At 35.5% G+C, this 25,529-nt stretch overlaps 1 protein-coding gene across 5 annotated transcripts in view; it reads right to left on the bottom strand.

Moving 5' to 3' along the window:
- Nucleotides 1-24,496, bottom strand: part of LOC120341104 (caspase recruitment domain-containing protein 11-like) — a 41,357-nt gene extending 16,861 nt beyond the window's left edge. Inside the window, exons 1-17 of one of the 5 annotated variants that reach the window (XM_039409544.2) lie at nt 24,302-24,496; nt 23,367-23,497; nt 22,153-22,278; nt 21,213-21,420; nt 19,958-20,144; nt 19,128-19,274; nt 18,175-18,318; nt 14,622-14,747; nt 13,162-13,338; nt 12,597-12,645; nt 11,877-11,908; nt 10,251-10,313; nt 8,762-8,887; nt 7,838-7,971; nt 4,254-4,425; nt 3,660-3,841; nt 899-1,069 (exon numbers count right to left, since the gene is read on the bottom strand). In XM_039409544.2, coding sequence (XP_039265478.2) covers nt 899-1,069; nt 3,660-3,841; nt 4,254-4,425; nt 7,838-7,971; nt 8,762-8,887; nt 10,251-10,313; nt 11,877-11,908; nt 12,597-12,645; nt 13,162-13,338; nt 14,622-14,747; nt 18,175-18,318; nt 19,128-19,274; nt 19,958-20,144; nt 21,213-21,420; nt 22,153-22,278; nt 23,367-23,497; nt 24,302-24,375 — 2,249 coding nt within the window. In that variant the 5' untranslated portion in view covers nt 24,376-24,496. Of the gene's footprint in view, nt 1-898; nt 1,070-3,659; nt 3,842-4,253; nt 4,426-7,837; nt 7,972-8,749; nt 8,888-10,250; nt 10,314-11,876; nt 11,909-12,596; nt 12,646-13,161; nt 13,339-14,621; nt 14,748-18,174; nt 18,319-19,127; nt 19,275-19,957; nt 20,145-21,212; nt 21,421-22,152; nt 22,279-23,366; nt 23,498-24,301 lie in introns of all 5 variants that reach the window. The other 4 variants (XM_039409543.2, XM_039409542.2, XM_039409545.2 and 1 more) reach the window with 4 other exon arrangements.
- Between the last annotated feature and the right edge of the window lie 1,033 nt (nt 24,497-25,529).

Below are 25,529 nucleotides of genomic sequence, written 5' to 3'. Positions count from 1 at the left end.
TACAGAAGGGTAATTAATAAACTTTATGATATATAGGCAACATTTTTTATAAAACTATTTAGGCTGGTTGCAAAAACACCAGGCATGAGTTATATTGTTGGGCCATAACATTAATACTTAGTTATCAGGCATAGCGTCAACCTAGGCTAGAAGAATCCGCATTCGATTTTAGATTTTCTATGATTCCAAAATTGTTAGCATATATTCCTGACCAAAACGATATAAAGCCAGATAACAATTTAGACTGCCAAGCCCATCATTCAACTTCGTTAATTGCCTCAGCTAGCCATAACACTAGTCAATTCAGTGACATTATTTATGTAACAATTTGTCATAAGATTTTTCTGGTTAGTTTTATGACGGAACAACACAAAAATCATTACTCTCCGAATGCGACGCGGGCCACAGAAAATGAAGCTGCGGGCACAAGTGGCCCGCGGGCCTGGGTTTGAACCACTCTGATCTATATCAAGCGTAGATATAAACCCTAATTATCGCCGAACCACTAAAAGGCCATAGGATATTTTATTTCATCTTTTCACCAGACTTCCGATTGGTTACTGATATATATATACCAAACTATTCTACATGTACCCTTCTGTAGATCACAATGACATATTGATAATGCAGATTAACACTGAATTCTCGGCGTTCCAGAAGTTTGTGTACCGATATAGAGGTAAGTAATTTTGTTCGCCTACTTTACATCAAGTTGTGTAAAGGGACTGAAGACTATGGGCAGGGGATATTCACTAGGCTAACACAGGCATTCCCCAGACTTGTAATAGAACTGAAATAAGGAAAATCGGAATAAAATTATGGCCTAATCTTAACCTGGTACACACACTACGGGAGTACCGAATGTTCTTTTAATATATTCGAAAGCTAGATAACATACCAATACTTATAGCTTGGTATAACATCACTCTTAGAAGAATTGTTTCCGTTGTACGGATCAATCTTGCAAGCCAACCAATGCAATTCAGTGAATGGTTGAGTGCTGATCACGTGAAGAATTTCAAATTTGTTGAATGTTAACATGTCGTCTCTGGTCCACTTGAAGTTTGCCCTGAAAGATAGAGAATACTTTGTCCATTATCGGCAAAAACTATTTTGGAGAATTTTGAATTCCGCTTAAATATAGTATTGAAAGAAAGTGTTAAACTAGTACAACTTGGTACCCGACATAGAGTACATTTTGAATGCCAGTGAAATTTCGTTTCAGTATTTATTCTATTTGATTGAATTTTCAATCACAAAAGATAGATACCGTATTTTTACTTTTGCTACAGCATCTTTGCATTATATGCATACACACCCACCGGCACAAAAGCATAGAAGAAGGATAAGTAGTAAGTCCCGCGGAAACCAAATCATTAGCGCAAGTCAGTATTTATTCATAAGAAATGATCGCGTAAGTACAAACCCAGTGGCGGGATTCAGGGGTCACGCGAACCTGTTCTCGGAATACCGTGACAATAGCGAACCTATTCCTCTTTTTTGTTTTAGACGTCAGACAACGCAGCAGATGAATAACGTGCACCGCAATTCGATACATAAAAAAATCGCTTAAAATTTTTCGAATTTCACCACTGTATAAACCAGTGTTTCCCCACCCGAGTCCGCGGTCTCAAATGAGTCCGCGGAGCGTTTGAACTAGTCCGCAACGAGCCAGAAATTCGTGCGAGCCGCAAACGATTTTGCGGAACTTAACTATCAGCCAATTTACGTTGGAATATACATAAAACATAAAAAGCAAGTTTATTCTCATAACATTAATCGAGTCAATAATTACTGGTTACTGAGTAAGGCTGGGCATATATTCGAATATTCAACTATTAGAATAGCAATTTAATATTCGAAAATTTGGTAACAGGTGACGCGACAGGTCATTTGCACTTGCGCACTTTGCGCGTCGCTTAATCAAACGATTGGATTTCACAACTCACTCACGAATTTTCGACGAAAACACACAAGTCGGCACACGCGTCGATAGATGGTGGCAACCCGAATTTTCCAAATTGAAAAGCGGCAATACAAAACAATGAAAATAAAACGGAAAACACCATAAGTTTCGTTTTATGATGGTCGGCGACCGATTAAAAACGCTTTTTTAGACATTGCAAAACGCAAAATTTCGGGTGCTAGCCTAGTATACGTATACCAGGGCATACTCCCTTAGGATTGTTTGCTTTACTGCCTCAACATTGATACAGTACTGGTAAGTGTTGTACGAACAGCTCAGATTTGTCGAATTCACAAAAATAGGAATCAAAACAAAATATAATCGGGCCCTTTACCACGCATTTTTGTGTCCACAGATTGTCATGATATTTTCTGAGTAGTATTGCTTTTATTTCGCCAACACAATCGCAGATTAAATGATCATAAATCAATTAATAATAAAGCAAGGCGATGAATGTTCATTTTTCATTTACTTGTATATTTTAAATATATTTTTATTAGGTATCGAATCTAGTTGTACTTTCTGGAAATTTATAACAGATAGTGAGATTTTTCTAACGACGATTACAAATTTGCAAGATCGCAAAAATATGTAACAAAACTAAATATAATCGGGCAATATAGTCTCACATTATTATGTTCACATATTGCCTATTGGCATTTTAAAGAAGAAAAGCGTTCACCTTGTCGTAAGTCGACGCAACCGCGAAGTAACAATAAACACAAGTAAATTAATATAAAAAGACATTGGATTGAATATTGTGCGACAGAAAGCCAATTATACAATAAAAAAAGTCGGCTCTTCTTAACGAACGCGTAAATTGCGGCGAATTTCCGATTTTAAAATTCGTTACAATTCTGTTGTATTCGATTTTATTGCTTCTTGGCACAGGTTGCAATAAACGCACTTTGAGTCCGCAAAGATTTTCGCGGGAGAGAAAATAGTCCGCGACCAAAAAAGGTTGGGAAACGCTGGTATAAACCCTACGATAAACTTTGGTTCAAATATCAAAATGCAGGTGCATAGCCATATAGGTGTGTAAGCATGCAGATATAAAGATCTCAAGCAAAGCGCATTCAATCATTTGATATTGTCAAATATTGTGCATACGAACCCAAATAGAGAACCACAAAATATCGGTAATTGTAATATTTTTGTTCGCGATATAAATTTTCCTCCTATACAAAAACTTGTGAGTATAAATTATATATCAAAATGGGTATACTCTCGAAGTATGTAAACCAAGATGGCGTACACCGGAACATAGTATGTGTACCAGGTTAGGGTTAGGCCATAATTTTATTCCAATTTTCTTTATTTTAGTTCTATTACGAGTTCGGGGACTAGCCAGGTAACCGTAGCCGTAGTATTTGTACTTGTGAAATTATGTCCTAACCTGGTACACACACTGCGTTTCGGTGTCCACCATCTTGGTTCACATACTTCGGGAGTACCTAAATTGTTCTATATTAGGATAGGATAGGATTTTACACATTTATCCCGGGGGAGAGGAAAGCCGATAAGACGGCTTATCCATATGGCGAACCACGGCCTCTCGTCCGGTTACCATTCCAAGTCGGGTATGGGATTAGATTTACTGTATTGTTTGCTTTCGGAAGCATGGACTTGGTGGTGGAGGAAGCCGTAACCGACCAGCGGTTACGTGAACCACCCAATTAGTTATCTTGCTTACCGGACATAAAAAGAATCGCCTGTCATTCTAGAACTTTTCATTTTATCTTTTATGTCCTGATATTCTTTGGCTCTGGATTCCAACATCAGAACCACGGTACCTTCGATACTTCTTATCATGTTGTAAGTGTATTCGAGAGTCCATTTATATAAGTTTGAAGGTTTCTTCTGGGATTGACGAATCTGTGCGGTTGTAAAAATATTATTATTTGCCAATCGTTTTTAAATGGGGAGATAAAAAAATGTGTAAAAATATTTTTTTTAGTTTGATTTACCATGAAAGATAGAAAAATTTCATGTGGAGAGATTACAAATGTTCAGTTTATTTCATCGTGAAAGATTGACCGAATATATTCAGTAGCCCTATTGACTAAAATTTGTGAATTATAAACAAAAAATGTAAGATTGGAATTTGGGGTGAAATATCGGGTACTGTAGAAGGGAAGTTAAAAAACAAATAAAAATTAATTGATCGATTGTTACGGAGTAAATCGATATTTCACCAGCAACCCCAAAGATAACAACAAAATGGTCCACAGATCCACTTTGTGTGCAAAAATAAATAAATTGAATGACGATACTCTTTATTTCTAACCTTTATAAGTTGCATTCCCGGTTGCAACATACTGCAAGACTGCGTACATCCAGGTGATTCAACGATCTGATTGATAAAAATTCCACTCTGATTTCCGCCGATGAATTTAACACATTCCTGAACTGTCTTTATGTCGATTTCAACCAGGGTTAAACCGACTTCGTCTGGTTTTCTGATGAAAAAGAAAACTTGGAAAATAGCAAAACGGTGTGCAGGTGTAAGAGATGTGGTAAATCTCTTCCATTATTTTTTTTTAACCGAAGTCAAGTCCATGTATATGGAAACAAATAACTGGCTAAGTAATCCTATACCCAACATGGACTGATAACCGGACGAGAAGCCATGGTTCGCCATATGCTTAAGCAGTCTTATCGACTTTCATCTCCCTGGGATAAATATGTGAATCCTATTCGTCCCAAATTTTATGCACTCCACTAAAACCAACTCCCCAACAACAGTTAACTCAGTGTAAATCGCGTATATCAGTAGCTGATTGTACAGAGCGTCGTGAATAATCGTGGTATAAAAATATTTTATTTTTTTAGATTTCCTCTCATATATTTTACCCAAGTTGGATTGTTTAGAATTGAAAAATAACGTACATTTTTAATTGAACAAAATTTTTTTATATACTTTCACCCGTGTGATATTTTTAACGGTAACACACCAATATGTGCGTTTACTTGCTGTATTTAATTTGGCGAAAATTTTTGTTGTACTTCAGGGAAAGGCACAGTGGTACTAAATAAATATCATATGTTGTTTCATGGGACTTGGAAACCTGTATTAGCGCCATAATGTTTTCATCTAATGACATTTTATATGACCGTAAAGTACTTTTAGCGGAATTTACAAATACTGATGCTCGCAGCTATGTTAAAAGAAAGAACGTTCTACGTACGTACGTACAACGTTCGAAGTTTCTCGTACGCGGAAAATGGACTTTGTCCAGAGCAGATCCCACTCAGTTACACCTAACAACAGCATTTCATCTCTATTTTGAGTGCTAACGATACACGACGAGAGACACTTATTATGCTGTACGACTAGATATGAAACATTATAACTTTATATAATTATAAACGCCGTGTCAATTATTTCATTGGATATTATTTATTAATAAATAGTTGGTTGTTCAATTACTTGTTTATATTAGTTATTTTATTAGAATATATATTAAAACAGACTGATTTAAAATTTGAAGTACCCCAAGAAGGAAGTAGTCGCCGAAAGGCTACTTCTCTTTCTATTTTTTTATTCGAGTTCGATGGGCTCCGATTTTCAACTCGAATTTTATTGTTTAATTTTGTTCATGGGAACACTAATATGTGGTAACACGTGCACTCTGTCATTATGACGTTATTTTGACGACATTTCGAGAATTGATTCCGTTTTCACTGTGCCCATTTATGTATGGATTTCATATGGACTTTACGGCCTAGACCTGACATGGGCAAACTACGGCCCGCGGGCCAAATCCAGTCTGTTGGGTACTTCAATATGGCCCGCTTGATGTTGTCACAAGTAACTAAAACCAAATTTGTATGTTTTAGCTCAAAATACCTCAAGAAATTTGTGGAGGTTGCGATTATATTCAATTTTGGCACGAGGCTTATTGTTTTCCACTCTTGCATTTGTAACAATGTGAATATTGTTCATAAATGTAATTTTTATGTCCGACCTATATGGTCCGCCAGTCTAGATGGGCAAAATATTTGGCCCCAGGTCCAAAAACCTTGCCCGCCCCTGGTCTAGACTCTGAAGCAGCGGTTTTTAACCTTTCGGTGGAGCGAAACTCCAATGAAACTTTCCAAGGGCCCGAGGAACCCCTGCACAATATTTTAGGTTTCTTTTGTATAAAAGCAATTATAATACAGGCAAAATAAAACGGACCTCCTGAAGTATGCGCACCAAGATGTCGCACATCCTGAACTCAGGTTGAGTACCAGGTTAGGATTCAGGTTGTGCGACATCTTGGTGCGCATACTTCACGAGAACCAATAAAACTATATTTTAGGTGTAGAAAGTTTGACGATATCTAATAGGTATTTGACCATATTTGAACGATATAAATATAAACTTTAGGAATCTATTTCAAACGTGCGGAACTATAGGGCGACACGGAAGCAGGGTTGGAACCCACTGTTTCACAGTAAAGCAATAATTAAAATTAAATTGTTAAATTAATTGCTCCGATGTTGGTTAGTCCTTACTTCAGGTAAGTTTTAAAAATCCAACCTATGTTTTGTTATTTTTAATATTGTATCACAGCAACAAATAATTCAAACAATCGGAATCACAATTACGTGCATAAGATCAAGATTTATTGAAAAAAAATGCAACGAATTAAACAACACATTATTCTGGTGCAGAATAAGTGCATCGAAATCGCACAGTAGAAGGTTGCAAGACATAAAATTCCGAATTATCAATACAACAATTGGACCTCCTGAAGTATGCGCACCAAGATGGCGCACAACCTGAACTCAGGTTGTGTACCAGGTTAGGGTTCAGGTTGTGCGACATCTTAGTGCGCATACTTCAGGAGTACCCAACAATTATCTCATAAATCCCAAAATTTCTAATGTTCAACGACACACACTGAATTGTACAGATGATTCTTCATGCATAAAACGGTATTCAATTTATTTCATGCTACATATGTACACGTAGAAATAAAATTATTGAGACAAATCCTGGTGAATATCGCTGGAATGTCATTACAGTTGGGAATAGTCATGAAAATTTTGAAAAAAACTCAATTTTACAAGTTTCGTGTCACAGGTAAACTGTGATATGGTACTCAAGTTCCAAGGTAGAACAAATCGTTGTTTGATAAATTCGGTTTGGAAACATATATTAATCCAAAATAAAATGATGGGACTAACTACAACTTTTTTCGAATACTTTGAAAATATACAAATTAAACTATTTCATGGATCAAACGGTCCTTTAATTTTGAAAATTGATTTTTTGTTCTCTTCATTTAGGGCTTAGGCGAAGTCAACATATGATTGGTTTCTAGAAGATATAAATACAACGAGAGTTAGAGTTAAAACAAGAAAAATTACAGCAGCATCAAAACGACAAAGTGCAGGAAAAATTATTCAGATCACAAATACAAAACACACGAAATGAAATAATTCGAATTTGGATATCAAGCTATTACGATTACAAGCCCAGCCCAGAGTCGTACAATCCAATAGCATAGATATCCAAAGTAACTCCGAAATTATCGAACTTTTTTGTCAATAAACTCTGGCTCGATAATCTGTTCAAGAAAATTAATTTGGCCACAACACTTTACCGGATAAGCCCGAGAATCCGGAATGCTTCCGGATATATCAGCATGCACCACTTTACCGAATGCTTCATTGGTATGCCTGGTGAAGTCCATGGCATTAACATGCACAAATGCACAAACGCAAGAAGCTTGACATCTGGTCATGCATTATAACAACCAATCGCACAGCACGAATGACGTCATTGCAATGACGTCATTCATATACAGCTCAAGCTAATTTGAAACTTGACACTGACAAATTTCCAGCTGAAATTTGGGACAAACGTTTCAATGCTCCAACCTCTGATATTCCGAATCTGTTGACGACGTCCGAGATGGGCTTTCGCTGGTTTTTCTTCTCGCGCCAGACGGGGTTTGTCTTGTGTCTGTACGTTTCTTGCGTGCTATTCTGACTTTCCGTTGCTTGTTTGGAGGCTGGAGAAGTATAAAGAAAGTTCTTAGCGCACAAGTTAATCCAGGTAAATAGGATTTTTAAACACTGGGTGTATTAATAGATACATTATATAGACTTCACTATTTTTTTTGAATTACTGACATAACAGTGTGAATGTGACAAAGTTTGCATTCGTATAAGCTTTGTTTCAACCGCTAGAAAATGAGGCGCAAACGTGTCATGGCGTCTCAAGTGTTTGTTCATTCAATCTCACAAATGACACAAGTACGTATTTTGAGCTTGACAGTAAATTTACACTCGTGGTGAAGAAGCAAACTACGTTTTTAGTTACTGCACCAATGACAGATTTTAAACTATTCAGTCATCGAACCGTTTCAAACTTTCTCATTAAAATACGAGATGCTATGTTTGCAATAAAAGACTCATTTCGATAGCGATCAAAGTAACATATGACACTAACTAGCTAAGCGCATGGCCTTGAAATTGGATGATGAAGCCGTAACTGGTCGTCATACACACGCAGTTCAGTTTCATTAGTGACAAGCTTCATATCCAACGCATAGCACGCTGTGTGGTCACGCAGACGTTGGTTTTCAGAACTGTGAGCAGTTACTCATATTTCCATAGCACGTTCAAGTTTCATAAAGATTGAGACATGGGACATATATTTCTGAATAAGTGAGACGCTAGTGAAAGGTCGTCGAAGTTTGAGCTAAAGGTCAATTGCAGATTGTAAAATAATTATTTCAATTAGGGACCACATCTAGCCGTAATGCGTATATATAAAGTTAGGCATACACATTCTCCAACCAAAATTTTTCCGCATCCTTCTCCGTAGTTTGCAGCGAGTGGGATTTCAGGAAAGATTCCATCGTTGCCAGATACTCTCAGGGTTTTCTGATCTTCAGTGCCGTCGAATTCTGATTTGACAGAAAACTGTAATAAAAGAACCAGATCAAAGCATCAAATTAAACATGATGATGTTGATGCCTATGACAATAGGGTGAGCAATGTTAACTATCTAGTTGTCATCCCCAATTTCATCTATGTTGACTAGAATTTTCTCTTCTGTTCACCACTATCTACTGATATCCTTGTAGCGAGAACTGTATATATGAGACCAAATAAAGTGGCACCCATAAATCAGTGACCAAACGGATGCTCCTAACGCACGCTACTGCTAAGACATTGGGGACAAGTCGTTAGGTTTTCGTGGTCGGTGGTCTTGCAACTTTTTCATCGGGACTATTTCTACTCTGGGTCGATGGCCCACACAGCCAAGCATGAAAATACTTATGAACTGTATACCCACATTATGCTCGTATTACAACAAGTACTATCCATTATTTCGTGGATATACAGTATCTTGATGGTGATTTCACACCTTCAAGCAAGTCCCCGGGTAAGTACGGATACGTACAATCACGCATGCAGTCTTGTAATACCGAAGTATTTAAAATGAATGACTCCCTATAGCTTTACCAATAGGAGAAATATGCACATGACTTTCACTTTCCAGACTTTAGTAACAGTAACATATATATGCATGACATGCAAACGCGAGAAATGTTTTGATAGGAAAGGATTTAGATATATATCCCGGGAAGAGTAAGGCCGATAAGTCGGCCCAATCCAAGCGAACCACGCCTCTTGTCCGATTACCAGTCCATGTCGGGCATGAGAATTAGTTAGTCAGTTATTTATTGTCAGATTCATGCTCAATAGAAAGGCGGTCTTCGACCACGAATCATTTATATTATTTCTTATAATTTTGAAAAATAAAAAAATAGGAGAATTCGTTCAATTCTCGTTTAACGCAGGGCTGTGGACTTGGTGGAAATTTGAAATCGTTTCCGACTTCAAAAGCTGGGTTGGGGAAAATTTTAGTTGAAAAGAATTTTGACTCCCACTTCGGGCCGTAACAAAGAAAAAAGTTCGACTCCAGCTCCGAACCGGGAAAAATTGAATTTAAATGACAAAAACCTTGGCGAATGCAATGAACTTCAAAAATCGCTTCTAAAAAGGCTCAGTTAATGCTTTACGTGTTTCTGTCGGAAATTTTGTTTTTAATTAGCACCACTAAAAGTGTGATATTCAAACTCCGTTAAATTCAGAACTTCGATGCTGTATCCGAACAACTAACTTTTTGAAACACGATTCTGTTTTTTTGACTCCAACTCCGCAGCGCTGTTTTAACAGTCGAGTCAAATTTTCGTTGTTACGTGGCTCACGCTTTTTTTTTAATTTTTTTTTCTAATAAATTTAATGAAAAACTAATTCTTGTTGTGTCAAAACTTACCTCATCAAAGGACTTTATATTGCGAACTCGGGCCCTGGTACATCCCCACCCCTGATCATCAGTCTATGAAGTAAATATTGAGTGAAGTTAGCAACATGTATCATGCAATGACATTGTTATTTGGACGATTTACTGTGAAAAGTAGAGATAGACAAAACAAGCATTCATAAACATACTGGTATCATCATTTCAGTACTGATATTTTTTTTTGGAAAAAAATGGAAACTCTAATTTTTGTTGTTGCATCTACATTAAACATTTACAATACAGTTAAAGGCAGTGATAGTATTCAAATTTTGAGAACAATTTCTATATTTGTATTAAAATCACTAACAAAGGGTTCCCTCATTTCCGAAAAGAATATAGCTCTTACTTATTGCTCTAAAAACAAGATCGACTCCGCATATTATCACGGGTACAGGCGAACCCCTGAATACCACCACTCGTTGAAGGGAATTGATTTCTTTACAATTGTAGGTAAAATAACCGAAAAATGACAATGAAATACATGTTCACAAAGTGAAACATTACAGATTTTGCATGCAATGACGTTACCAATTCACGGATCACAATTGAATATAAAATATTTATTAGATTTCGTCCCTTTGGGTAATATCTCACAAAAAGTGGTCAAGCTTAATTCTAATTTTGGAAAAGTATAAAAAGTTTGTAAAAGAAGTATGAACGAATTTTTTTGAAGTACTAATGCAAAATTTTAAAATTCGAATCAAAACACTGAGATGATTTCGACCCGGTTCTACTGGCTCTCACTTGAATAGCGTTTTGAAGTCGCCGGTCAACTCGGTATAATAACGTCACGATGTGGCGATTTGAAATTGACCCGCCTTGGCGCGATTTTTGAATTGAGTTACCAATGGCAATTCACTCGTCCAAATTAGAATTCGACACATTTCGAGTCTGGTCAATGACTCGAGTAGTTAGCTTTATTGAATAAAACTTAACTTGACTAGGGAGTGGTTATAATGTAACATAAAAAAATTCTGATTGAGAAATGAAAAGATCAACCAACACACACATATTTTGTTAAAGATATGTATGATAATCATCAAAGTGAAGTAAGACGAAACATAAAGTGTTGAAAAAAAATTGATTTTGTGAATGATCATATCAGTGAAATTATGATAATTTGTATATACAATAAATTTTTGTCAATTTCATTGAAATATTCACATTTGGAATTTAAATTAATATTCTTGTACAAATTGGTGATTGATTGGAATTATTCAGTGAAAATCAACATTTTTCCATATTGAAGAGTGATTACAAATAACATCGATAAAGATTTGATTTATACATTTGTGCTCAGTTATTATCTTTTCCAGATCCCTTACCATGTTTAACAGTCTCAAGTATTTGTAAAACAGATGCATATACTGGAGATAAATTGTATATTAAAGTAAAAATAACTACAAAAAAACAACGAGAAACACTCAGTTGTTTTGTTAAAAAATGCTCTGTACTCAGTCAAAGTTAGCAATGCACTTTGATAGTTACAAACAAAAAGGCAAAATAAATCATTTAGTCACTTTTAAACAAATAAGTAAACACACACAATAAACAATAATAAATTCAACGAAACATAAAGCGAATTAAAAGAAATCTTACCCCTATTGAGGTTGATGTTATAGTTGAGCCTGCTGTGAATAATTAACAACTTATAAATATTTCGCTTTGTAAGAGAAGCATCTATGACCCAGTTGTACTTGTTACATCAACAAATACATGAAAATATAAATTTTTTAACGGAACTTCAATAATCGCATTAATGACACGGGAGCGTTCAAAATTCCTGTGTAGGATGAAACTACCAAGAAATGACCGAATTTTAATTCACAAAAAATTTATTCCGTAGGCCAACTAATTTTTGCAGGTATATCATAAACTATGGTATGTAGAAAATGTTACAGGTAGGCAATTCTTGCCTTCCAATGCATACATAAAAAAATGATGATATTGTGGAAAGATCATGTGACTGTATCAATGTCATCTTTTTATTTTTTTCTCACGCCTCCACTGAGTTCAAGAATCTAAACTTGCAGCCATGGTCATTATTAGTTGCATAAATTCAATACGTCATCATTGTGCGAATGTTTAACCCTCTACAGAATATGTAAACTTCTTCCTACCCTCTACCCAATTCAATCTATCTGCTATGCTCTGTAGCTGAGTTCACATATGGAAATCGAGTCTCTGCTACCAAAACCTAGCGTCCATATTTGTCAAAGTTTTTGGGCAAAGCGCGAAGCTAAGTATTGTCGGGACCTTGTATGTAATCTCCAGTTAAATTTTTTTGCAACGAAATTTCGTAACTCTGAAAAATCTTACCTGAGGAAGGAGGTTCCGCGTCATTATCGTCATTTGGTGGTGTTGCCGCCTGCATGAAAAATGACACTTAATAAAAATACGGCTTGATAGGAACCAAGAAAAAATATCGTTTTTCGAAAAATAGTTAAAAAATTTAATCTCTTTACACTGCAGTTAAGTCACCAACACTGAATTTTGAAGATTTCATATGGAACTTACAGCTAGTAAAATATGACAATATAAGTAGCGGTAACAGCAAGACTATATATAAGTTTGGCGTCATTTTGCATTTAAGTGGTCGCCCGTGACTGCGCTTAGATATCAGTCTCATTCATTTTTAAATGAGTGCGCGTATACTTTCTTTTGGGCAAATTTCCTTAAAAAAGAAATTTATGTCGATATTCATTTCACGATATTTCATATCAGTTTTTCCCTGGATTATTCACGACATCAGTGCAATTGAAGTAGTGGTCAGAAAGAAACCGATAATGAAAATTTTAAACAATCACCAATATTCTAATCATGTATTTAAACAGCATTAAGCTAAACAATACGTCAATAACTGCTTGGAAACAAGCAAACTTACCAATTTCATTTTTTTCAAACGGTTTATTAATTCTCTCATTTGATTTTCTTTCTCTCGTAATTGGTGTGATAATCGATCCTGCATTTCTTCGAGTTTTCGAATCTGAGTTCGATATTTTGTTTTCTCATCCATATGATTCTGTGCTGTGATTTGAGCCTCGTTTCGTTCTTTCAAAAGCTGAAGAATGTGTTATTGAGAGCACAATCAATGGTTCAATGCCTATTAAAAACTTGGGTTCCAATCCCAATCAATACAGTGGTCTAACTGTTTATACATGGCATTACAAGCTTGAACTCGAACTTTATTGCAACTTTATTGTTTATCTTATAATTCGCTACACCAAAGTTTTCTGTTCGGGTTTGGTAGAACTTGTATGTATGTATGTATGTATGTATGTATGTGTGTGTGTGTGTGTGTGTGTGTGTGTGTGTGTGTGTGTATGTGTGTGTGTGTGTGTGTGTGTGTGTGTGTGTGTGTGTGTGTGTGTGTGTGTGTGTGTGTGTGTGTGTGTGTGTATGTATGTATGTATGTATGTATGTATGTATGTATGTATGCGAAAAGCTGGAAGTAATTGTCTCAACCTCATTTTCACAACTCGACAACACTCCCAGATTCAGAAGTACGAAGAAAAGAAGGATTTGCAATTTTCTATGTAAACGGCCACATATTTCTGGGGTACTAATAAATCTCTAGAGAGATTTTTCCAGAATAATTATTATAGCTTCGGAATTATTTCGGCCTTATTCTTAATTTCAGTAAATATTTTCGTGATAAATATTTTCATCATCATTTTTGCCAAAACCTGAAGGGTAAATCGATTCGGAAACAAAATTAGATAAACAAAAAAAACATTAAATGACCGAAAAGAATATTTTTAGGCAGAAAAATCGATTTAGTTTCGGTTCAAATGTGGGTGATGGCTCTTGATGATTTTTAATCTATGAATGCTATTTTATCTATAAATTATTTATATATTATAAAAGAAACACGAACAGGCGCTTTCGGACGGATTTTCGTTTTTAGTTTTAACGCCTTTAGATTCGAACAAGGCAATACACTGTAGCCACTGATACCTATGGATAAGTAATCACGGAATTTTGGTTTTCAATAATAGAGTCTAGCTTGACTAAAAAAAAATTGTTCATATCATATTCAAAAACAATTTAATTAGTTCAATACAACATTCAGGAAATATATAAATACAAATAATAATTGCCACAGTATATAAAAATATCGTGATGCAAGCAAAACGATAAATTGATTGTAGCGGATGCCATGTGAAGCGTGAACACGATGTCATAGTAGAATTGAATAAAAAATTAAATAAAAAAAATTAAAAACCATTATTTTGTGACGCAAACCCCATAATATTATTATATCTATAAATGGTTATTTACACTACCAGCTTTATTGTTTCTGATAAATAATCTTTCGATTTGGTGTTTATTTATTCTATTTACCTGGTCTCTTTCCTTTTCCACCTCCTGTAATTGTTGCCACACCGCATCACGTCTTGTTTTGTACATTTCACAATCATCACTCAAAGCAGATACTTGAAGATTCAGTTGTTCGTTTTCTTCAATATACTGGAATTAAAATTGATGGTACAATGTTAATATTTGCTTTTACAATTTTAGAAAAATTATTTTATCACGTTTGTTCATATTCTCATATATATAGACAAAAAACGGTTTCGTAGTATCTTGCTGAATATGCTTCGTTTTATGGTCTCATTCACCGCTGTACCACAAACAGTTGAGCATTACATGTAGTGTTAACTTCCGGCTAATCTAAGATATATATCGTCACATAGTCCTATGGAACGGAATGAGGTTGTTACGATTGAGCTGAATAAATTTTTTTTTCTGGTTTAGGTGTATACTGACTGCGTGTACTTCGACGTCTAGTGCGAAAGCAATGATTCGGGATAAAATAATCTCGGCATTCGCAATGATTGGCAAAGATGAAGTGGAAACGTATCCCGTCTTAGTACTTCAGCGTTGATAAATGTAAATGCTTTGGACATAATTTCTGTTAATTCGCGTAGGTGTGATTTTTGCGAGGAACTCTATGGTTTACAATCATGACATATTCACAAAGGTCACTTGTAGGTCAAGCTAAGGTAAAAAGCTCAGATCTCGATTCAATGTAAATGCAATTTCTTCCGTTTGAATAGTTCTTCACATTGTTCCAACCCATTAGTCTATCATTGTTTCGTCATAAAGTATGGCTAAAAAAACTGTTACGTTTGGGTTAAACTTCCCTTTTTCGAGGAAACCTATCCATAGATTTGCAGCACTATTCCGCTAAGGAAATTGAAATCATGAGGGCAGAGGATATCTGATATTAAGTCGAACCCAAATTATGTTTCCGCTGGAATGATTTTTTCATTCATATTGTAAGAGTAAAATGTAATACCGGTGTGCTATTTCGCAATACCAGATCAGAAACCAAATTCAATTATTATTTTAATAAATCATAAATAATGTCAACAGGATTTAGTTTACGCTACTTTAATGAATTCAGACAAATTTGTAACCTCTATAAATGAGAAAGTTGTTACGAATTCACGAAAATAAATGTTTACTTTAATAAATGAAGTGTCCAAATGATTTGCGCCGTGAATTCGCAAATAAATACGATATTTAAAAAAATTCGATCTTTCAGTAAAAGTTATTCTAGAATCTAGATTCTAGATCCATCTCTTAATTATAAAATAAATTATATGAAAAACTTTATACTAGCGAAGGATCTTTATGGTATGATATATACAACTAGCAAGGAAATGCGTACTATCATAATAATGTCAGGTCAAGGAACGTGAAACCGTCGCTCTTTTGTATGAATCAATTAATCAAATTAAATAAATTCAAATTTGAATTTATTAAAAAGACTACCCGCATTTGGAGACAAAGAAGAACCATTGTGACGCACACGAAAGCAAATTAAAACCATATTTAACAATAAATCGATGTTTAAAATTAACCCACATTGTGTTTAAGATACAGATTGCATGCTAGTACGGGCTGTTATATATTGCCCGCCATACATTATTCTCGTAAAATCGGGCATAACCCCAAGTGATTAGTTAGACAGCATGCCTAACACCCGCAAGCCTATTAAAAAATAGATATACCAGAAAATACTGTTTTGGAGCCTTTGTTCGATAGAATTTTATGAAATGGGCCAATTGTGTTATTTTCTGCTATTGTAAATCAATTAATGATATTCGAAAATACATGACCGGCTTCGAAACTTTATTGTTTGTTTTATTGAACAACAATGTCAATAAATACATAACATCACTGATTAAAGGTTATTAAATGTGTTGCTTCTTCATCCGGGTCAAGGGTGAACAAACTCATTTTAGTTGGGCCCAATATGACATATTCAAGTATATCTATATATCAAGTTTATTACGCATGTCTTGGTGCGTAAAATGTTTGAGTAAACAATCAAACCTTCTTATAAATAGCTAGCAATCGATTTCTCGTAATTTCGAAATATGTTACATATTTTCTCCCCCGGATTCAGAATACAAATATTTACATGTCTCACATGTGGGGTAAACAGCAGCGTACAAACTAACCGCAATTTGAACAGTGTTAGGATGATGTTAGTCGTATGCAGAACGGTGTAAAGTCTTTTTTCAAAAAAAGTTATCGATTTACCATAAACTACCTTTTCTATCCAAAGTTTGACTAGCTTTGCATAGACCTTATGGTCAGGTTTCCCAAACCAGAGAAGTATTTTGTTGTTCTTGGGGATAATTTCTGATTTGTATTTGCTGTAGTATTATAAATATTCTTCGGCTCATTATTATTAGGCAATACTTATTTATGCACATATTAATATAAACTACTGGAGTTGGGCCTACGCATAACACTAGCTAAAGATTCATCACAGTTTGAATGAATAAAGTCATTTTTAAGCATAGTGAGGAAAAATAAAGAGTTCCAAAACAGACAAATGGAGAAATTTAACGAAACTGGTACCACTTTCTATCTATCAAAAGGCACTATAATCAAATTATTGGCCGTACATAAGGTTTTCCATCTGAATACATGCTCTTATACAAAATGCATGATCGTTTAAAGTCTGCCTACTGCCATTTGATTTGATGTAATACATCTCCGCCCACCAGTACCATGTCAAAAGTTATCTTAATCAGATTTTAAAGTATTACGTCAACGCAAATAATGTTATTACTGCGTGGGTAATTCAATACTTCAGAATATATGTACGTACATACTGACGCAGTTATAATATGCAAAGATTATCGTAAAAGTAGGTGAAAATTTATTCAAAAACAGTTGGGGTCAGAAACAACGAAATTCAACATATAAATATGGACATGTTTTATTGAAAACGTGCATGAGTTAACGGGGCACAGAGATTATTTATGGGTGCTACTGTACTGTAGCGAGCTATATCAGTGCATTTTCCAACCCTGATGGATACGATAAACACTTAATTTGTGACCCTACGCCGTACAGGACCTCAGGCCTCCACTTGGTAAGCGACATATGGTGTTAGACCTCGCGCTACGGAAGCCTCAATTTATGGTACTAGATAGCAGTGCTCAAATATTTGGACACGTATTATCAGGTACTGACCTTTCGCTGTTCACCATTAATTGCGTTAAGTCTCCCGCCCGTCGAAATTTATCAAAGCGCAGCTGTACACTATGATATGATGTACACTATGTACTCAAATTTTTGGTGTTATTGAGCCAGTGAAGAATTTGATAATATTAACGAAGCCCAATAATGAAGTCATCAAAAAATTATAAAAAAAAACATTGTTACATCCAGATTAATGTTCCCGAGTAAACTAAAATTACTTTATTTAATAACTCGGATGTATTAGCTGCTTTGTATTTAAAAAATATTTAATATTTATATAAGTAAACGAAAAGCTCGCGGAGTGTTTCTGTCACAGAACCCTTGGGATCCGTATAGAGCACTTCGAGAACATAAGTAAGCTACAATTTAAAGTATGGTCTAAACTTACTCTGTCTCGTTGGGTCTCGGTTTCATTAAATTCTTCTCTTAATTTATTTAATTTCTCAGTGGCTTCAGCGTACATTTGTATCGCTTCCTCTTTGTCTGTGTGAAGAATCTGGAGACGAGTGTCAACATCGTTATCCAAATCGGTCTGTATGAACAAACAAACGCATTATTAGATTAACTATTCACATTTTCACTTTTTGATCATTTTCACCTATCTGTCATCTTTAGTGCCAAGTATTTTTACTTTCGCTTTTTTATTTTTTTATTTTTAATAAAAGTCTCGAATGATTTTCGGAGAAACGCCCTATGAAGTAAATTTAGTGAATTAACTTCAGAAACGCCTCAAATGTGAATATTGTTTGTAGAAATTGGGTATATTTGCGAACTGAATTTTGATGATCACAACTAATCAATAATAAAACTTTTTGCCTGGGGTTGGACCATACCATCATAATGTTTTTAATTCGGTTAGTGAGAATTTCCAATAATTATTCTCTATTTTTCACACTTGCTTTTAACCATTTTCTAAACAAGTTCCTGATACGCCCAGAGCTGCTGTATTTCTCGGTATAGTCTGGAAATATTCGGTTGAGCTTGGCTCAGTAAAATTCATTACACACCATAGAGATGGTAGTGCGGTATTTATCTTTCCGGCGTTGGCATAGTTGGATTTTAGATATGGATAAATAACTATTTGTTTGTTGGAATATTCATTAGTGATTAGTGAAGAATGCTTTACCCACTTTATGAAGCGTAAAACCAATAAATACACACATAAAAAATAAACAATGCTATAGATCCATAGGTTCAACGTACTAACTTCTGGGCCATCGCGACCAACTTCATCGCTATACCGACTACAATAATTAGCCTTCACTTTGGAGATTTTAACTGTTTATTTGTCCCTACATCCCATTTTGAGAACAAAAAAACTATAAAATAAAAACTTCTTACCATGGCCATGTTAGACTGGGCCAGTTTCAACTTTAAATCATCAATTTCTTGTTGTAGTTTTCTGATGACGGCGACACTCGGTCCTGTTTCAAGAGTTCTTCGTAGACGAAATGAAACATTGCGTTCAGAATTAACAGTGCTTTCCATCTGATGATAAACAAAATGTATAAATTAAATAAAATTATGCTTTAAAAGATAATCGACGTCAGATAAAATTTGTATCCGAGACGGGGGGTTAATTGTTCTAGACAAGCTTATTCCATCACTTATGGTTGTGACCCTGACTTGGGCAAACTACGGCCGCGGGCCAAATCCGGCCCGTTGGGTAATTTAATCTGGCCCGCTTGATGCTGCCACAACCAAACTTGTTTTCCACTTTTACTTTTATAACACTGTAAATGTTGTTCATAAAATGTAACTTTTTGGGTCATATTTACTTCAATCCAACCACTATGATACACCTAAATGCCTATGATACACATAAAGAGTTAAAATGGTCGCCATATTTACACATTTAAACAAACAGGTGTAGCAATGCTATTTTTGGTTATATCTCTCCTCCCAGTAGTCTTATATACTCGCAGGTGAAAACTTAGATTTTTAGTCTGAGCAAATTGAAAATCGCTAGAGCGACACAACACCGATTTAAAGATTCAAGGTTCTCGTTTGTATCGAACACGCTTACAACAGATTGCGTAATGTCGTACTAATAGATTTAAAACAATAACGGGTTAGCTGATACATCCGGGTTCGCGCCACCCACTTCTGGCTTGTTGTATGTAAAATAGTAAAAATTCTTATGAAAATAGATAATTTCCCCATAAAATTACCTTTTTCAGGTCAACTTTTAGTCTGTCAACTTCCATTCTCAGTTTCATATTGCGATCTCGTAGTCTTGACTTTTCTTCCTCGGTGTCGACGAGTCTCATACAAACTGTATAGCTCTGATTTTTTACGTCATCTAGATTCTCTTTCAACGCTGACATATCCCGTTCCATACTCTCATAACGTTCACTCCTATAGAAAAAGAGAGAGAGATTTATTCTAAAACTACTGAAGTACGCATTGTTGTCAAAACAAAATGATCATAAAATACAATCGGAAAGGAACGGACCAGAAGACTTCAAGGTGAGTATGGTCGACGGACAAATCATGCGTTAATTATAGATAGAATTATCTATACAAACAAGGGTAACAATTTTATATTTAGATGAAGTTTTGGATCGTTTTCGAGAGACTACGCTCCGGCCAACAGGTTCTTATATGTAGGATTATTATATATATGAAAAAAAAAGGGGCAATGCGATTTGGATAGGCCTCAGGTCGATTCAGAGGCTTAGTAATATTCAAATCTTAGGAAAACATAGGTGAATGTTGGATTAATATTAAATACTGCATGATCGGAACATTTAAGTCTACGAGCGGGACGCCGGGACAGTTTATCAAAACCGTGACTGCTCAAGACGTGTGGTAAGCCTACTTAGATGTAGCCTACCGGTGAGCAGTTGTGGGATTCAGGGGGTTCGCGCGAACCATTCCTGGAACGTCATGGAATTTTTTTGTGTTGGAAACGCTATGTATAAGATTTTTGTTAAGTGTGTCATGTTAATGTAGTTTACGTATAATGTCATACATTTTCTGAAATAAGGAAATCTGTTGTTAGTGAGTTCGATACATAAGAGAATCTAATCTTAAAATTTTGAATCGCGTCACTGCTTATGATACGCCTAAATGTAAGAGTTAAAAATGGTCGCCATCTTTACGCATTTAAATACATCAGATGTATCAATGCTATTTCTGGCTGACTTGTTCCCTCGGATTAGGTTGAATTTAAGGTACTCCCGAAGTATGTGAACCAAGATGGCGGACACGTGACGTAGTATGTGTACCAGGTTAGGGTTAGGCCATAATTTCAGGTACAAATATTACGGCAGTTAGTTGGCTAGAGCCCGAACTCGTAATAAAACTAAAATAAGGAAAATTCTCTAACCTGGTACACATACTACGTTACGTTGTACACCATCTTTGTTCACATATTTCGGGAGTATCGAATTCAAATGGTTATAAAAATAAACTGTCTTTTACCTTCTTCTGAACTCATCGATATGACTTTTCAGGTTTTGCATTTCTCGATTTTTTTCTTCAATTTCTCTTTGTTTTATCATATTTTGCCGAGTCAATTCTTCACATTCAAATTTTTTCTGTTCAAATCTCTCGATCAAAATTGCCACGAGTTCATCATTTGTACCAGGAAGTGAAGAGACATGAGGCGGAATCACATCTGGTGGCTTTTCTATAATTAGAAATAAAAAAACGTGATGACAGATTTGACTTGTTGATAATGAAACTAGCACATGCGCTTGGTCACCCACTTCGAAGATTAGGTCGTGTATCATTTGATTTGATTCTGTAAATAAGAGTCGAGTACAGTGATTTCAGATGTCAAGTCGTGAAATTACTCACAGGTCGACCAACAAGTCATTGTGCTAGAATCAGGACCAAAACTGTGATATTTACTCCGAGGGAGAGTAAGACGATCAATCCTATGTCGAGCCTCGGCCTCCAGCTATCCTTTCGCATATAAGTATTTCCCAACAAGATTCGAACTAGCGAACCGCGCAGAGTAATCCTAACGCTTCGCACAATGCGCCAATTGCCGAGCAATGTCATGAACAAAATAGCGTTCGAGGATTTTCTCCAAACTCACTGCAGCAAAATTTGATTATTGTCAATTAGACGATATTTATTTTTAAGATTACTTTTAAATAGCTATTGCGAGCACGAAAGTTTATTGTTAAAATAGTGTTCCCATGAATTAAAACAAAAAGCAAAATATTGTCAGAAAAAACATATGGACCCGTAATCCTGAGAAAATTTAATTAATAATAAAAAGCAAATGCCTCAGTGAAAAGCGAGTTTCCGACAGCAACAATTTAGCAAAAGGATCCATATGTATACTTTGTGCCCAATAAACTATAATCCCTAAAATAAAATCAAAAACAAGTGCTTGCAACAGTGTATATACCTGGTGTCGGTGGTGGTTCTTTTCCCGTCATGGACTTGTATATATCAGGATATGACGTGGAAAGTATTTTCAGAAATTTCGAATAGTTTTCATCGCCTTTCTTTAGTAGTTTATCAATTGTTCGATCTGAATAGAAAAATGTAGTTCAGGTACTAGATTATTACTGAAAATATTTAAATCAATAAATTATTAGATTTAAGTAGTCATCTGCAACTGCGGAATTATGAGCTAAAAAATGGTGGACCAACATTGATGGCGCATGGTCCATTCAGTGCACAATGAAAGAACATGGTTCTTGTTGTGTTTTCACACTTTTTCATCATGACGATTGTTTTATTCTGGTCGACGAAATAATAAAACTTCCTCCATATTATCAATTAAAAAACAAGAATTAATAGCATACAAGAAAATATTTATTGTGCTTCACAATACTCGGTTTTCGAAGCAAATCATCAAGTCCAGACTCGCACATGAGTCAAATTTAGATGATTTGAGTCAAGTGAATTCACATTACCACAAAGTAATAATTTTCTACATTAGCCAACACGACATATTTTAGACTACTCAACGCTGTCCTTTAGAGTCCTACTCGTGACTTTGCTCTGGAGATAAACTTCTTCTTCCGAGTGAGTGCGTATAACCAGTGGTGGGATTCAGCCGGTTTGCACCGGTTCTATAGAACCGTCTCACCGAATTTTATGAGATCAGCGAACCGGTTAGCATTACTGATAACTGTCAATGTTCTGTTTGCAACAGAACCGGCTGAAAAATATGACTTTTGTGAAGGAACCGGCTGACAAAAAATTTGAATTCCACCACTGCGTATAACCAAGCTCGATCTATGATACTTACCGGTATTTATATTTGTATTGTTCATGTCATCCACACCAAAGCTAATGCCAGGGTTTCTCAAACTGGGCCCTCTGCCCTAGAGGGCCATCAACGATTTCAAAGCCTTCACTAGGCGCCATTCGCGATGACTACATTAATTTAAAGTAAATTATGTGTAATTTGTTAATCCTTTTTTTTGATTATTAATAAACATGGAGCATAAATTAGCTGGTGGAAACGCGTAAAAAGCAAAACTAAGAAGGGAGCAGAGAGCCACACGTGTTGATGGTCTTCAAAAGGCGGGTTCAGATCATGGAAGTTTGAGAAACACTGGCTTAGGCTTAGTAAATATATAATTTGGTTGTGCCTAATATTACACTCACTCATTTGTATTTTGGAAGTTGGATGTGTAAACTGATTTGAAATTTCTTCGTCGTCATCTCGATCGAATATCATGTGTGCTTGTAACATTGGAGATATTCGAAAATATTCGACCCGGTTAATAATTTCCATCCTATCAAAACAAAAATACTTTAACACTTGCGATTCGATGAAAAAAATGACGGGTAACAAATCAGTCAAATGCCTAGGACTCAACAACAACAACAAAAATCCAAATTAGAAAAAAAATAATAAGACGTCAATAACTAATCTAATTTATTATCCAAACCCCATTTTTTTGTCTTGGTACGAACAGTCATGACGAAAGTTCAGTCATATGCAATGCGTTGCATGTGACTTTTTAATAATGAAGTTGGCTGCTTAACCGTGTTTATGACTCACGGTGGTCAAAGAACAATTCCTGGTAAAGCGTGCCAGGGAACAAGAAAAAACGCACGAAGTACACCACGTCCACATGTAATGTCAAAGCCGATACTTTTGTCTTCAAAATTTGCATAATTCTCAATATTTAGAAATTATCATACTTATACCGAGTATCAAGAGACAATACAGAAGCCTATTCACGCAAGGACCTATGGTCCCACGCCCGGCAATAAGTTCATAAAGACTGCGAGTGCATGGAAATAGTTAACAGTTTTGGGCCTCTCGTTTATTTACAAATGATATTATAAACGGCCATTTTTTCTTTATATCTATTCTATCATAAGTGATTCGATGGTCTTGAATCACTTAGAATAGTTGCTTCATTTTTGCTACAGCATTTTTGCATTATATGCATATGGATCCACCGGCATAAAAGACGGAGAGGTAGTTAGGCTCGTAGAAACCCAATCTTTTCTATCAGCTGGGATTACGCGAGACCTACTTCCTATCATTGTTCTATGCCTATATTTTACTAATTTTAGGAAATAGTTACCTGTGAGATTGGAGCTCCACTTGCCAATTTGAACCTCCATCGTCAGAGTCAGATTCATCGAGGAGTGATGTCATTTTCCTTGATTACTTGTTTTTATCCCGAATATTTATAAGATAATAATAATTTTATGTCGCTTTTTTGCTACATATTATTTTTATATACTTTATACTGTGTATGCTATAAACGTTAGCAAATAAGACTGCAAATAAATAATTTGATATTGAATTTTAAAAAAATAGAGCGGCGACTTACTTCATGTTTTTATTCGGGGGATCGAAGATGACAAGATTTTTTTTTAATCTTTCTGACTAAATTTCAAATGAGAGCACAATAAAGGAATTGCTCTAGCGTACGAAAGAAGAAAACAGGCTTCAACAAAATGAAGAACCCGACATTGTCATTCAAATTTATCAAAGCTTTTTTCTAAGAACGTGACGGCGTGTTTTGTGGATAATGCCTTGGATGCAACTTTGTTAATTTCAATATAGAACGCGATTGCACGTAATTTGAGTTTTTGAATTGCATGTTCGATTCAATTAATATGAATGCTGCTATAAACTAATACTTTAACGATAAATAATGGATGCGGAAAGGGAAATATATTAGTATTCCAATATGGAAATAGATATAAAACCAATAATATTAAATAGGTCAGTAAGCTAGATTTTCCAATGGAATCGATTTTTAGATAAAATGAAATACATAAACAAAAATGTTAAGCAAATAGGATTTAACACCAAAGGCAACTAATTTACGTCATTGAGCATACTGTTCTTCTGAAATCCCCATTTGCCATATGTTCCATATATTAAGAATAGACCGATGAATTCGAAAGAAATATATAAAATAACGAATAATATGCGGAAAAAGGTTTATCGCTAGTGGATAACTGATATATTTTTGTGCCTCCTTATGCCGTAAAATGGCATGGAGCTCCGGAAGTGTGCACCAAGATGGCGCACAACCTGAACATAGTATGTGTATCAGGTTAGGGTTCAGGTTGTGCGCCATCTTGGTGCACATAGTTTGGGGACTAGCCAAGTGACTCCCGTATAATAATTGTACCTGAAATTATGGCCCAACCCTAACCTGGTACACATACTATGTTCTGGTATCCGCCATCTTGGTTCACATACTACGGAAGCGCCAAAACATAACATATACATAACATATATGTAACGTTGGTTTTAAATTTTTTGAAGCATGGGAACAGCGAAGGAACATTCAG

Source organism: Styela clava, chromosome 14 (genome assembly GCF_964204865.1).
Source record: "Styela clava chromosome 14, kaStyClav1.hap1.2, whole genome shotgun sequence".
NCBI lineage: Eukaryota > Metazoa > Chordata > Ascidiacea > Stolidobranchia > Styelidae > Styela > Styela clava.
Note: the sequence above shows the minus strand (reverse complement) of the source record. Positions and strands in the feature narration are given on the sequence as shown.